This window comes from Solea senegalensis, linkage group LG12 (assembly GCF_019176455.1).
Source record: "Solea senegalensis isolate Sse05_10M linkage group LG12, IFAPA_SoseM_1, whole genome shotgun sequence".
Lineage (NCBI taxonomy): Eukaryota > Metazoa > Chordata > Actinopteri > Pleuronectiformes > Soleidae > Solea > Solea senegalensis.
The window spans coordinates 8,268,744-8,283,977 of record NC_058032.1 but is presented as its reverse complement, the minus strand read 5'-3'; the positions used below and the strand labels follow the sequence as shown (position 1 = coordinate 8,283,977).

Genomic DNA, 15,234 nt, shown 5'->3' with positions numbered 1-15,234 from the left:
TTATCACTGGTATGAAAAAGTGTTTATAGGCCCTTGCAGATCCATATAGAGGAAATCTTTGGGGCCTGTTCCAAACCACTGTACTGTCTACTATAGTCCTGGTCTGGCCTCACTCATACTTGTCGTCCACTTTTGTTCCTTTTTGGATGTAGAAGTCAGGGCCATTAATGATCTGAATATTGAGCTCCTGGAGTAACACAATTATCTCCATTAAAACACAGTGGTGTAAAAAGGCAGAGCAAAGTCAACTACAGACTTTACACAGGAGGCGGATTTATTCCCAATAAGATGATTTGTCCTCTCATCGTCCTCCTCTTCCTCACACAATAGTATAGTGAAATTAGATTAAGATACAGCCAATGATAAGGTGACTCTAATTATTATTATTTAAGTTGTTTTTTGTTATTTGTTTCATTTTCTTTGCACTCTGGTTTAAGGTCAGCAAAACTAGTGAGGCCCATATTATGAAGTATACAGATCACACATAAAGGTGAATACATTGTCTGATGCTGTGGTTTTTTTTTTAAAGAATAATTTTTTACATATTTTATATATGTATATATATATGTATATACAATATATGCAAATAAGAATTAAAATAGGTTCATCATAGACTATTATATTATATTATATTATATTATATTATATTATATTATATCATATCATATTATATTATATTATATTATATTATATCATATTATATTATATTATATTATATTATATTATATTATATTATATTATATTATATTATATTATATTATATTATATTACATTATATTACATTATACTATACAATGACTCAAACAACAAAGTAGCAGGAAGCGGAAATGACGGTGGATGACGGTGCATTACAATTTCCCTCGCTTCTCAGCTTCTGGGAGCTTAGTTGAAAATGGCGGACTGGCGGCGTAGGAAATGAAAGAAGGTGATTTAGTATTTAAATCAACACTGTTCGTGTGATTTGGTCACGGGATCAAGACAAAGCTGCGGACCACTTGGTGACTTTGACAAAGTGAACATTCCCGCTAAACGGTCAGTAAGTACCCAGCATGTACAACATCATTTCATTGTTTAGCATTGTTTAGCAACTTCTGCCGTTTCCTTCATTACTTCGTGCCAGGATGTGATAGCAGCGTGTTAGTAACTGATAATATGTGCTTTAGAGAAACGTTTAGGTTATACATAATCATCGTTAATGTATGTGGCTATGAGTCATCAAAGAAAACGTGATTTCTTCAGAAAGACCCGACTAGCATTTGGAGCCAGCATTACCGGCTAATGTCGTAATACAGTTTTAAAAACTATAAACACATACTCGCAATCAAAACGATGTTAACTAATAAGTGCAGTGTTTTAATTCATCACTTGTCTGTGTACACGTTTCCGTCGTGTTCTGCATGCTTTCAGACTAGTAAGCAGGTTTGCCAGGTCGAGGTGACGAAACCCAATACCAGAAGTGAAAATACATTGCTGCAGACAATTTCATCAGGATTATGATTACTGCTAAATGTTTTTACAGAGACAGCACTCAACGCATTAATGTATAGTATGTCTGCCTAAGAAGCTGTTTACCATTAACAACTATTTGACTAATGTCCTAAAATGGCCATTAGTTTTTTGCTTTCTTATTATTTTCTTCTTCTTCTTCTGTGGCTGGTAGACGTGAAGAGTAAATGGGCTTGATGCCACTGTCAAAAGCAAATTTACTTTACTTTATTTTCACATGATGATGTGCTTTGTGATCTCTTGCTGTCATGTCCTTTTTTTGCAAGCAAAACATGTCTACTCAACATGCGGGCAAAAAAATAAACCCACAACAACATTTCTAAAGTATCGTACTTCTATAGGAACATTCCCGGCTTGGCAGATATGTGGGAAAAGAGTTTCGGGTTTAGAGTTATGCTTGGTTTAATTATATCCTGCTATTGTAGCTAACCATAATCTGACCTCTTATCTTTGTGTTTAGGGAGAAGGGTATTTGCAAAACGACCACTACAGCATTACACAAGAATTCTTATTAAGCACATCTGTAAGCTGATAACCAGCCATAATCAAAGATGAGCGACCTTCTGACAAGTGGTTTTCGGGCCCAGCTGACCCTCAACATGGAGGCAACCCTGAAAAAAGCTGTATGTGACATAATGAGGATCTTTGAGGACAGCCTACATGACCATCAATTGGCGTTGGTGCAGAAAGGCGAAGAAGTTGCACATCTTAAAGTAAAGTTGCAGACTGCAGAGCTCAAGCTGAGAGACTGGGATTGTAAACTTACCCAAGAAGCGGAGGAGAGTAAAACTCACATCAGTGAGACTCAAAGAGAGCCTGGAGTTGACATGAACCCATCTGGACAAACTACTGATGTTCCTGAGATTGACTATGAAGGTATATATAATATGCTGCTTTCCTCTGTGAAAGCTGTTTTGTGAACACAATCTCATTGTCACAAGTTTGTTACCTGACTTAACTGTTAAAGATGATTTTAGTATTCACCATGTTCATGTTTTGTTACTTCGTTTTGACACTAATTGACCAAAAAAGAGTGAAGTGAAAACAAAAAAAAGCTACATGTTGCAGATTATAAGTGTTTAATGAGGGTGCTGAGCATTACATAATTTATAATTGTCGTTCAATATTGCTAAAGTAACCAGTTCTAGTTGCAAGTTCATATAGGGGTTGCAAAGAAAACACTTTGTATCTTTATTACTATGACGTAGATCAAAAGAAAAGGAAAGGCACTCTTACACCCCTTTCTTGTGCAACTTGGTCATGTTTGTGTGTTTCACCTCTAGTGCCTGATGACTGGTGTGCTCCCATGGCTAATGAAACAACAATCCCCAAGCAAGAGGACATTGTGTGTCCAAGTATAAGACTTCGGCGACTGCTGATTCCTGTGCACCGCATTCCAATCATCAAGGAGGAGGTGTGTAAAGCCTGGGCATGGTGGCATTACAGTTTGACCCCGTGAATCAAAGTAGTACACACCACTTTGACTTTCAGAATCAAACTATTGCTATGCACCCCACACTACATGATGTACTATCTAGGATTGGTCCCACACTACACGACACAATCTTTCACCAGGAGGAGCCAAGTTCACATGACATTAGAAAAAATGTCACTCTGAGTAAAACTAGACTTCTAAATTTGTTAGCCTGACAAAAGTCTGAAAAAAGTGTTTAATCATAAAACAAAGAGGAGTAAACAAAACCTTTTTTTATTTGAATAAAAAAAAAAAACAGATCGGTGATTGTTCCGCACACAGTCAGCTGCACTGAACATCCACAGCTCTGTTTTATGTGTTTCTATTTAAGAATACTGTATGCCCGACATTAAATACGCATGGCTGGAATTTTGAAATATTAACGGCCACATTGACTGTCAAAAATATTTTCTAGCGTAATCTCTGGCTGGTGCATAGAAGAATAAGACGACAGCAACACAAATATGACAAAATCCAGGCCAGTAAAAACTTTTGGACTGACGAGCAAAGTGATTTTATGATCCGTCAGCTTGAAACAATGATATTTTTAAGTTCATGGGTGGTGCTCTACCTACCTACGACTAGCTGTCAGCTTAACCCTTTACTGGGCAAGGAACTATATTTGGTAAAGTACGTAGTCATAAGAGACCACGTTACTGTGCGTTACCACAAGACAATTGGACGACCTCCACTCAAGTCCATAGAGGAGATGACCCCCATGAGGTCAAAGAGGTGGTATATGCAACTGTTCGCTGAGTCTGTGCGGTTTGACGTGTCCCTGTGTACAGCAGCTGCCAGACCTGCAAGTACTGCAGCAAGAAGGGGAACATTTTGAGTCTGCAAGGTCCACCTCTGCCTAAATGCTGAGCGTACCTGCTTCACTAGATACCATGAAGCAGAGATCTAATAATGAGGATGATCTGGTGACCTCTAGTGACGTTTGGAGGCAGTGTTTCACAAGTGCCTGTTCAAGTTAAACGTTAATTTGTGTTTTTCTTGAACATTCTTATAGTTCCTGTATTAGAAGAATGTTCTAAAATGTTTGTGTTTTTTCTTGTATATTCTTCTACCTACACTTGTTTGGATTTTTTTAATGACAGACGGTCTAGGGACCTTATATGATCACTTCATAGACCTTGCTTTTCTTCATGAAAATAATACATTTTGAAAAATGTATCAAAAGAAAAAAAGTCTTGGGTTGAAATTTTTAATTTCCAAGTATTTCAATGAGTGCCCTGTAAAGTCTCGTCACCCAGCACAGTGGAGGTGGATACACTTCATTCTATAAATCCATCATCTGGGGTGGCTTGAGTCTTCGTGTTTTTCGCACAGAAGTTTGATGATTTGATCTGATGGACTGTAACTTGTGATCTTTTTACTCTGGTATAAATGTTTGCAGGAAAGACTGAAGTACTGATATGTCCTTTAATTTTCTGACAGACTGCAAACCATATTGTCAACCTTTTGGGGCAGGTTGTATTTTTGTTTTACTGCTTTAATGAACTTTGAGTCACTTCCTCACATTCACACACAAAGTGTGAAAACATCCAGAAAATGAATCTATTCATAGGCTGCTACCCATGTTTCTTTCTTGGCACTGCATTGTTCTTCCTTAGAGATACAGTTTAACCATTAATGTCTGTCTCTTAAAGGTGATCAGCCATGACATTGACCAGCAAACAAAGGGTGTCAGGAAATCCACAAGATGTGAGTTACTTCATGTTTTCATTCATTATTCACTGTTGTTTTGTTAATATTCAGCATTGTTAATTAAGTTAAGGATAGTCAACCTTAAATTAAAAAAGTGTACTTGTTGTTCTGCATAATGAAAATTTTTTTTTGCCAGGTTGTGATTAATAGTAGTAGCATTCTACCAGAGTTTACATCACCTCTGTTCTTGGTAACCTGCATGGTTACTATGGGTTATATGCACAAAGGCGAGTACCCGCGAAAATTATTGTCTGATTGTAAATTAGAATAACTGCATTGCTGTTGTTGAGGTGGTGATCAGTTTTTGTAATCTTTGCGTAAAGATACAGCCACAATTATTCTTGCAGAAGCATAAAGCTTTGCTTGTATGAGAGAGGATACAGAAGGTTACAACTATGATGAAGACTGGAAAGTAAATCAGCTCTCTTGATTTGTTGCTGTTAAGTTTTTTTAAGTCCCATACATTATGAAATTGTATTTTCCTACACTGGGATTTCAACAAATTTGTAATGACCCTTAGTTTGTTGACATAAATTAGAAAATAAAATGTGATTGCCCCAATGTTTTTTACAAAATCACATTGCTCTCATTCCATTAAATTAAATAGTTTTCATGTCAGTTGTGATATTTCACTCAGTCGTTGTTACATTTTTATGTAATGTTTTCTCTTACAGGTTCCACATTAAATAAGAGTCAGCAAACTCAAGACACAATCCTACTAAAGTGTGTCTCAGGGGGGCGAGGCAACATAAATGACCTTCTCCTCGACATAAGAGAGGAAAATGCGACCAGTAAGTCTACTGAGGAGACAGTGGAAAATAATGGTGAAATGTATTCCTGCAAACTTTGTGGGAAGGTATTTGATAAAGGCATTGGCCTAACCATGCACACACGATCACACATGAGTTGTCGAGGTTGCAGAAAAATGTTTCCTTTACCAAATAGTTTAGAATATCATAAACAAAACTGCAGAAAATTGAAGAGATTGTTGTCGAGGATGGCAAGGAGAGCATTACGCATCAAACAAAGGTCAAGAAAGCAGGTGGAAAGCTCACCACCCTTTGGCCACCATAGTGAATTGTCAGTTCAGAGAGTTAGACCCACCAAGAAACACTCCTGTGTTTACTGCCACAAGATGTTCTTAACAAAGGCCAAGCGCAAGGACCACATGCGTGTTCATACTGGTGAAAAACCATTTAGATGCAGTATCTGCCCAAAGAAATTCACCAAAGACTCGTCACTCAAAACGCACATAAGGAAAATTCACCACGGCCAAATGAATCCCAGTGAGCCTCAAGGTGACCTTGCTTGGACCATGCCTCTAGAAGACACGGAAGCTTCTGAGTATTTGAATTTGTCCAGCAAAGACGCTCAAAACAATGTCCAGAGAGAACAAAGTCTGCACAAAAGGTCTGAATGGCAAACCATGGGTAAACGCAGGTCCAATGGTTATATCTGCTCCATTTGTCAGAAGTTATTAAAAACCAAATTCAGTTTGGTTGAACACTATCGTATCCACACGGGAGAGAAGCCGTTAAAATGTCACATGTGTCCAGCAATGTTTCGTACTATTCAACATCGTTGCATGCACCGAAAAAGATTCCATTGAGTTATGGGGCTGCCACAGTGAGAAGTGCAAGAAGCTGTACTTAACAAAGGCAAGATATAATAAGCATGTGTCCAAATGCTCAGTTGAAAAGCATATTACCTGTAAGGTTTGTGGAAAAGGCTTCTACATTAAAGCTCACCTCTTGACTCACATGACGCGTTGCCACAGTTAAGTCACTGTACCGTTCACGTCCCCCATTGGGACGAAAGACTGGACTTTCTGGGATCGATCAGCTTTCATCGCCAGATTTAGTTCAACTTTATTTTTTACTTTTTATGAGGTGTGATCATATTCGTTATAATATTATTTTCATATCAGTATACCACATTTCTGTTGAATATCAATATTACTGTGATACAATAAAATATACTGAAATCAGAAATTTTTAATTTGGGTGAATACATGAAAGAATTTGTGTGTGTGTGTGTTGTTAATGCATCTGTCTAATGCAGTATGAGTTTGAGTATGACTTGTCAGGCCAGTTTGATGAGCCCGGTGTAAAAAAAATGTTAGTTTATGTTCCATATTCACCACCAGGTGCTACTGTTCTACCATCGACCATTTGTTGCAATAACAATAAAAAGTAGTTTGAATACAGATGTGCGCTGGAAATGTCATGTACCATTTTAATTTCCTCAAAGCAGACCTACTACTTTCAAATGTTACATTCAAAAAAATGTTCAGCTTTCTGTATGTAAGAAATTACTGCATCCAAACAATGTTTTCAGACCATTGCAATACATAATGTTAAAAAATCATGTTGGTTTTTAACTAGTTACTAGGCAACTTTTTTTTAAATTTCCAGTTGTAGAAGTAGCTGGTAGCAATAATGGTTGATGTCATCTAAAAACACTGTTCAAGTGAGGAAACAATGTCATAATTTACGTCCAATAAAACTCAGTTTTTATACATTTATGTTGAGTGATGCCATTTATTTGGGGTTTTGTAGTGTCTTTCTCTGTGGACGTTAAGTTTTCTTATCGCGAGACTTGCAACGCTATCACGCCACAGACACCAACCTGCTAGTTAGAGGACGAGGAAAGTGTAGTGTTTTCGTGAATTTGATGTAGAAATGTGCAGATATTCAGCAATTGGCGGTTTGCGACTTTTGCCTTTTACGCTGCATATCCACGGCGGGCTCTTTTCGACCTGAACACGCTCGGTAAAACCGCCTCATTGGGTCTCTGTTTACACATTAGCCGAAGGTAACGCTAGCTAGCACACGTTCCGCATTGACTGCTTGTTTACAACCTGATTCCCTATAAATGACTGTAGATATTTTCTAAATATGTAAGCTGTGCAAACTGGCGTTTTACAAAACATTGTACATGTCATCACTGTGTGTAGCAGCTGAGACATATCTTTGAAAAGTCGTATTTAACCACCAGTATTTTAAAAGCTAATGGCTGTGATAAGGTGTAGAGATGGCGTAGCTGTTTAACATGGCAGCAGCTCAGGGCAGAGGAGTGTGCAGTGGTAGCCACTTTGTTCCCCAGCTGCACCTGGAGGCCAGACGGAGAAGAAAACCGAGCGAGTCGACCGCTGACATAAAGACACAGTCGGTGAAACTCAGGACAATGGAGTCTGCCAGGAGCGCTTTCCATGCTCAGCTGGCCACCGTCATGGACTCACTGCTGGCAGCCGCTGTGTGCGAGATCGCCAAGATCTTCGAGAGCAGCCTGTGTGAGCAGCAGGCGGAGCTGGTGCAGAAGACAGAGGAGGTTCACCTCCTCCGTAACAAGCTCGAGAGGAGGCAGAAGACGAAGAGCGGGTGCAGCGAGGATGGAGAGGTGCCACCAGGAGAGCGAGATGGCAGTTTGATACTGACAGGATCAGGTATTATTGCTGACATGTCATTCCTACAATTCATGTGAAGATCCTACTGCAACCGAAATGTATTATTGTACTAGTCAACTCAGGATATCGAAATTCTGAGCTAGCTTTAGGAATTTACAGATAAACTGACTCCTTAATGTTTCTTTCACAGTAGTGAATGTTGGAAATGATGCAGCTTCTCACCAAGACCCAATAGAAGGGCTCAGTCAGAGCCTCAGCGGACTGAAAGAGGAGGTCACAGGCCACGATGGAGCTTCAGTAAAACATGAGGTCAGACCCCTGACCTGGTTTCCATTTAAAATCACAATCACACATTTATGGATTTAAAAAGGGCACCCGTAGCCATTGATACATGAAGTTTTGCTGCTGCTTCTCATCTATTATCGTACTAATGTTTGCTTATTGCACTAAGTTGACTTCTTCCCATCTTTTCCATCATTTGTCTGTATCTCCTTAGTTTAAAAAATGTCTTTTACCTATTCTTCACAGCGTGCTGGATCACAGCCTACCCCGGGGTCTGTGTCAGTCCAAGCTGAAGAAGGAGCACTTACCGCTGGGGACCAGAGGCAGATAGATACCCTGTCTGTCACGCAAGCCAAGGCTAAAAGTAAGTTAATAAATTAGCCAGAGAGCACCTTGTCAGACCTTGATCCAGTTCTTCTGTGCATTAGTGCTCATCTAAAGCTGTGTTTCCACTGATTGGTATGGTTTGGTACAGTACAGTATGTATTTTTTGTGTTTCCATTAGGAGTAGTACCAAAATAACCCCAACTGTTCCATTTTTGGTACCCTTCTTTTGGGGCACCAGAGTAAAATGGTACAGTAGGTTTAAACAAGCTCCACCCATAACAGTCAGCTAATTGGGCGACATAAAAGCGTCACTACCTTGCGATCAGTGTTCCCATGGAAGTCGAGGCAAACGCCTGCAGTCTATTCTCATACAAAGCTTGACGTCTTGTCAAGACAAACCGAGCAGGAAAAGAAGAGCTGCTGGATGTCCTCTGTTGTCTGTTGGGTTGCGTTCGATAAATGTCTGATGTTGTCGCTGTGGCTGCTGGGCACAGCCCACACCATTCCAATCTGTAACGTAGTGTACCACACAGACTCATATTTGTATTTTGTTGTATTTTTGAGTGTAGGTATACATTTGTGAGCTTTTGTATGTATGTTTCTTTAGTTTATTATTTTTTGCCGGAACTGTAACTAACTTAAAATGAGAGCTTGCTCTCAAGGATTTCCCTGTATAAATAAGGGTTAAATGAATATAAGTAGAAAAAAAAAAATTACACAACCATTTTCAAATAGTCATGCTCTGTTTTTCCAAAACATTTTGAATTAAATGTGTGCTTTTCCACTGGTGTAGTGTGCGCTACTGTAGTGAGTACATTGACAACATCCCCTGCAAAAAAAAGCAATAAGCTCAAATATCTGCTCACAGTGGGAGTAATGTTACCGTCTGCATTTTTTCTGCAAAAACATTGTCCTCAAAAGGGACTGTAGATTCAGGGCCAGTTGTTGCTTCAGCTTAATTTAACTTGGATTATTTTGTGATGCCTTTCTAAGTGGTTATATGGCAACCCTTGCCATTTTTGTCCAGGGTTTTCGGTGTGTACCTGCTTATCACGTAGTCTACACCACTGAGTCCCCTCTTCTGTCTGCAGTGTCTCACTGGGTTCAGGACCCTCACAGTGCAGACCATAGACCCCTTCAGGATCAAGCCGCCACCCCTTTTCTCTCCATCTCCCAGAGTGGATGTTGTTCCCCCAGGTCTGACCCAGGCTTAACTCAACCAGGGGAGTGGTTACCGCGGTTGGATGCCACCCGAGAATCTGGTCTGGAGAATCTGCAGGCAGATGGCACTAGCTGCTCTGTGCCAGCTAGCAGTAGTGCTGGCACAGACGCACCCTGCTTCAGACCTGGTTTTGGACCTGACGAGGCCAGTAACGAAAGTGGTGATGGCTCCTTCCCTTTTTTGGACCAGGAGCATGAGAACCAGAACTCCAATCAGAATTCGGGCCAGGGCCGGGGCATGGGACAGACTGAGGCTCGGGAAGATCAGCCACAAGCTCCCTCTGGTGAATCACCATGGAGACCCAGAGACGACAGGGGTGGGAGGATGAATATCAGTCTCACACGGCGTGTCACATCCCTGGGTGTCAGAGACCCTCTCAGACCACAGTCAAATTCACAGTCGCTTACGCTACGACACACCAATGCCCTCAGTCACCCTCCAGCTCCTGGTGGAGGAAACGTACGACCTTACACCTGCCCGTATTGTACCAAGTGTTTTACTTACCCCTCCCACCAGCGCAGACACCTTTTGCGCCACACAGGAGTCCGACTGCATCCCTGTCAGTTTTGTGACAAGAGCTTCCTCACTCCCTCGGAGCTGACGGTGCATACTCGCACACACACAGGAGAGCGCCCTTTTGGCTGCGCTCAGTGTGGTAAACGCTTTGCCCGCAGCGGGAACTTGAGAGCCCACCAACGGGATGTTCACATGGGCAAGAGGCCCTTTGCTTGCACAGAGTGTGGGAAGAGATTTGCTCACAGAGGGAACCTGAGGGTACACAATCACAGGGTCCACCAAGGAGATCCATACTACATGGAAGATCAGCAGGAGCCTGACCTAGTCCCTAATCCCATGTGATTAATCCCATAATCCTATAATAATGATTTTGCACTTTAAATTGTTTGGCAATGTCTAGAAACTTATTTCAGTTATCTCCATCTGCACAGCTGAAAACTATTCCAAAGTATTTAGTTTTCTTTGTCGTTTTTATTTCATGTATGACAACCATTTCATATACCTACATCACTTTTTTTTTTATTGAGGAAAGATGAGATAAAAGTGAACGTTATTTGTGTCTTTTAATTATGCTTTTGTGTCAAAATGAATGGTGACTCGAAAAGAGTGAACTTTGTATTTAATTGTATTAATGACTTGATATTTTCAGCAGTTGTAAAAACTTCTTTCAGTTTAGTTTGTCATTTCATTACTGAAATAACGTAACATCAAATTAGTTTTTTCTTTAAGTTGATAAAGGAGTTCTAATTATTAGATTAGATGTGGCAGGCAGACGCAGCAAAATTGTGCTTTTCTACTCCCCAACTCCTCCAGTTAATTTATACTGTGCTCTTAAGATAGAAATGTGATTGCGAAAGGTATATAACTGTGTTGTTAAAGGTGCTTTTATATTCATCTCGTTTTTGCCAAATAATATACTTGTACACTCTATTTCTTGTATTTTCAGCTTGAAACTAAGACATGTTGACTCACTAACTCTACAGTAACCTTTGCTTGTCGGACACTAGGGGGCAGAGTGATCATGCAAGAGATTTGTAGAAATCATTTTGGGGATGTCGTTAGAAATTTATTATTGATCAAAAGCATTTCTTTCTATACCATGTGCCCTATATTTTCATATGATTTTTTAAAAAAAAATTTTTTTTTTAAGTAAATGCACCAATATCATCTTGCATCACTCTTGTACTTATTTATTAAACCATAATTTAACCAGGAAGGTTAAAGGAGACAAACATATACCTGGCTGACATGACAAAGTTACAAAACAACAGAATGCATTCTGAAGTCCAGTTTATGCTTTTTACTCGTGTGTATACTCAATCTAGTCACTTTGAACCTCCAAAATACAAGTTTCTGAGGATCTCGTAAAACAATATTCATTTGTACATTTGAACTGCATATAAAGCTGGTCTCTCTCTCCTCCACGTCAGTCCTTAAACATCCCTGTCTAATGTGATTTCATTGTGGAAGCTTCAAAAGAACATCAGGGGAAATTAAAAAAGAAAGACAAGACACTGTCTTTTTGTCTCCCACCCCTTACAATGAAAACACATTAGGGAGGAATGTTCCGTAGCAGGATTCTGTTCTTGACCATCTACACACACACACGCACAGTCTCAGCTGCTGAGTGAGGCTGGACTATGCTGTTTGTGCCTATTCCCCAGGCTGCTGACACCTTGGTTTGCTCATAGAGATTACATCACCTGACCGCTGCCACTGACCTCGTTCCCCCCCCCCCAGGTGTTCATTTCATAGTTATGAAAATGAAAGTTGTAAGAGTGTATGACACTGGCTGTAATGGATTTGTAATGTGTGACATACTGGGGCAAAGTGTGTGTGTTTGAAGGACTGAACTACTGACCAAGAAAAGATCGTTTCAGGTGAACGTACCATGCAAGTGTGGTATTTATGGGAGATGATAGCATCAAACCAAATCTGTAGGCAGATTTGAGTCTAAAAATAACTGTGTGTGTGTGTGTGTGTGTGTGTGTTTCATAAGCGCAGCTCACATTGCTGTTGTTTTTCCGTTTGTGTATTTGGTTATGTGTTGTCTCCTTTATGCCCTAAGCAGCTTTGCCCCATGCAGATAAGCCTACAAATGAACAGCTGACCCGGCTGGAGGGATTACACCCTGCTCTGACATAATGTGAGAAGAGCGTTGCCCAAAGGTAGGGTGTAGATATTTCCTGAGTGCACCTGCTCAAAACAGCCATAATCCAGTGGTTTTACCAACAGTTTTGTCTTAAGCACTGATTGAAGTCCTAAACGCTCCGTGGGACACTCTTGTATAAATCTTTTTATATGCAGACCCCGTTTTTAAAGAAGACAAATGATTGTAAATCATGAGCAAAATGTTATTTTGAACAGATAAACGAGCCATTTCCAAAAGACGTAGTTAGTGAATCATGTATTCTTTTTAAGCATGCGCTATTTATTATGTGACGGCTCTAAAGATTTGATATTGTTAAGTTTTATCCTTGGTCCAATGTTGATCACCAGCAGGGATCAGGGTGTAATGTGCTCTTTGCCTTTTTAATATCACCATTTTTCTCTCCCACCCTCCTGCCCCCGAGGCTGCTGCTTTAATGAAATAAATTGTCTTAAATAAATAAATAAGTTCACACGCCCCTTGCCTCCTGCTGCCTCCTTGCCCCAGGCCCATGGAGTCATTCCATCACCCTCCTGTAGTCCCCCATGAGTTAAATTGTCCCCTTGAGTTTCTACACCCTCCCATCCCAACATGTACTGTATTTACCCCCACTGAGGAATGTGTGCATTTATTTTTTGCACCGACACCTTTCCAACATTACATTTACTTTTTCATGCATGTCATGGCTGTAATGGGCACACTTATCATTCTCCGTGCGTGTGTGTGTGTGTGGTTGTAAGGAGTTTAGCATGGCTCTAAGGGTTGTTCTAATCTACCTAGTCCCACTGTTCCCCCGAGGCTGCACTTTCACGAGGGTTGCCATTACTGTAGTGAAACCCCTCTTTTGGATATTACAGTGCTCTTTGCTGCTGAAGGCAGTGAGTTGATCCATCGTCTGCTGACTGTATTTAAACACTCACTTAATGTGCTAATAGCGTTGGACTGGGGAGACGCTGCGGAGCTTTTAATTTGAATTCCTAAAAGCTCTTTGTGTGTGTGGAAAAGGCAGGTTTTTTTCACGGCGGCAACGCTGAAATCCATTGGTAATCTGCCACAATCTCAAAATATAAACAGAGGTTGTGGACGTGGATATGATGTGATTTCATTACAGATGCTGATTGGATTATTTCACTATCAGCTGTCGTCTGTCATGCCAACAGTTGACTGCAGGGACAAACAGTCAGACCCTGGACCTGCTGTGCACACGTTTATATGCGTGTGTGTGTGGCTCTGAGGAACAGTTACTCGGTTGACTCTCCACCAGTCAGTGGCATTGGCTGCTTCTCTTCACATTTTGGGGGTCACAGAGCATGATGGCAGGCTGGAGTGGGCGTAGATTATCGTCCTCCTTCAGAGTTCCTGGGTTTTCCGTCTGTGTGTGTGTGTGCATGAATGAGAATGTGTTCTCCATAGGCTGGTCCTAGGTTGCTAAGCAACCCAGTGTCTGTGCAATGGAGTGGGGGTGGAAAAGGAGAGAAGCACCAGGTCAGCAGAGACAGACACTCACAAGCATTGCCACGTCTGATTGGACACACCGGTGCTCCTGATGAATGATGCTGATCATTATCGTGTGTAAAGACTGGCTACAAGCCTGAACAGTGTTGGAGTGTGAAGTCCACTCACCTCCCTCTACAGAGATTCTGGCTTTCTCTCAAACTACTACGTGTATGAAATAAGACAAAAAAAAGATCAAATAAATAAATGTGATGATGACGATACAGTAGTCTGCATTCATTCAGCACAAATGAACACAGACGTTAGTACAGTTTTAAGTCAAAGTTGATATATGTAGCTTCATTATTTACCAGCATTGAAACACATATTTTTGTTTTCACTTTTATGAGAAATTAAGAAGAGGGAGAGAAAAAATGTGGGAAGTGGGAAGTTTCCAGTTAGATATTATAATAATAATAATAATTATTATTATTATTATTATAATATAATACAATCAACTAAAACAATCAAGTGGCAAAAACCTGCAGGAACAGGTGTCGCTTCAACATAGATTTAACAGCACCCACCTGCCACTGCTGCAGGTATTATGTGTACCTCATAAAGTGACAGCTGTAATCTTCTGCTGCTGTAACCCATCTACTCTTAAGGTTGGACGTGTTGTGTGTTCAGAGATGGTGCTCTGCATACCTTTGTTGTAACCGGTGGTTATTTGAGTGACTCTCGACTATGTGTCCACTTGAACTAGTCTGGCCATTGTCCTTCACCCCTGTCACCAACAAGGCATTTTCACCCTAGAGAAGTGCAGCTCAGTAGAAAATATTCTCTGTAAACCCTAGAGATAGTTGTGTGTGAAAATCCCTGTAAATCAGCAGCTTCTAAAAAATACTCAGACCAGCCTGTCTGACACATTCAAAGTCCCTTAAATCACCTTCTTTCCCCCTATTCTGATGTTTGGTTTGAACTTAAGCAGGTGTACCTAATAAAGTGGTTGTGACCTGCTCCATGTAAAATTACTGTACTTATCCACATAAACTTGATTAAGGGCACATAGGTAAGAAGGTTTCTGGAAAGTAAAGAAAAAAAAATCAGGAGAAAAATACTCCTAGTAAATGATTTCCTCTCATATTTCATGACAAACAGACAGGGATCCAAGGACGGAAGCCTCATTGTTAAACCATGACCACTCT

At 40.4% G+C, this 15,234-nt stretch overlaps 2 protein-coding genes across 5 annotated transcripts; both read left to right on the top strand.

Annotated features, from left to right (window-relative positions):
* The first annotated feature begins 855 nt into the window (after nt 1–855).
* LOC122778873 (zinc finger protein 69 homolog) lies at nt 856–7,210 on the top strand. Of its 4 annotated transcripts, XM_044040997.1 has the most exons (6): nt 856–1,032; nt 1,967–2,382; nt 2,790–2,920; nt 4,633–4,687; nt 4,827–4,917; nt 5,365–7,210. In XM_044040997.1, exons 4-6 carry the CDS (start codon nt 4,643–4,645, stop codon nt 6,297–6,299), a joined length of 1,071 nt encoding a protein of 356 aa, XP_043896932.1. In that variant the 5' UTR covers nt 856–1,032; nt 1,967–2,382; nt 2,790–2,920; nt 4,633–4,642; the 3' UTR covers nt 6,300–7,210. The 4 variants fall into 4 exon arrangements, with proteins under 4 accessions (XP_043896932.1, XP_043896930.1, XP_043896933.1 ...); XM_044040995.1 differs by lacking the exon at nt 4,827–4,917; XM_044040998.1 differs by having other exon boundaries at nt 4,827–7,210.
* An 85-nt stretch (nt 7,211–7,295) lies between these two features.
* LOC122778731 (zinc finger protein 628-like) lies at nt 7,296–14,305 on the top strand. The gene is made up of 4 exons (XM_044040824.1): nt 7,296–8,135; nt 8,287–8,405; nt 8,625–8,742; nt 9,797–14,305. Exons 1-4 carry the CDS (start codon nt 7,742–7,744, stop codon nt 10,783–10,785), a joined length of 1,620 nt encoding a protein of 539 aa, XP_043896759.1. The 5' UTR covers nt 7,296–7,741; the 3' UTR covers nt 10,786–14,305.
* Nucleotides 14,306–15,234: the final 929 nt, after the last annotated feature.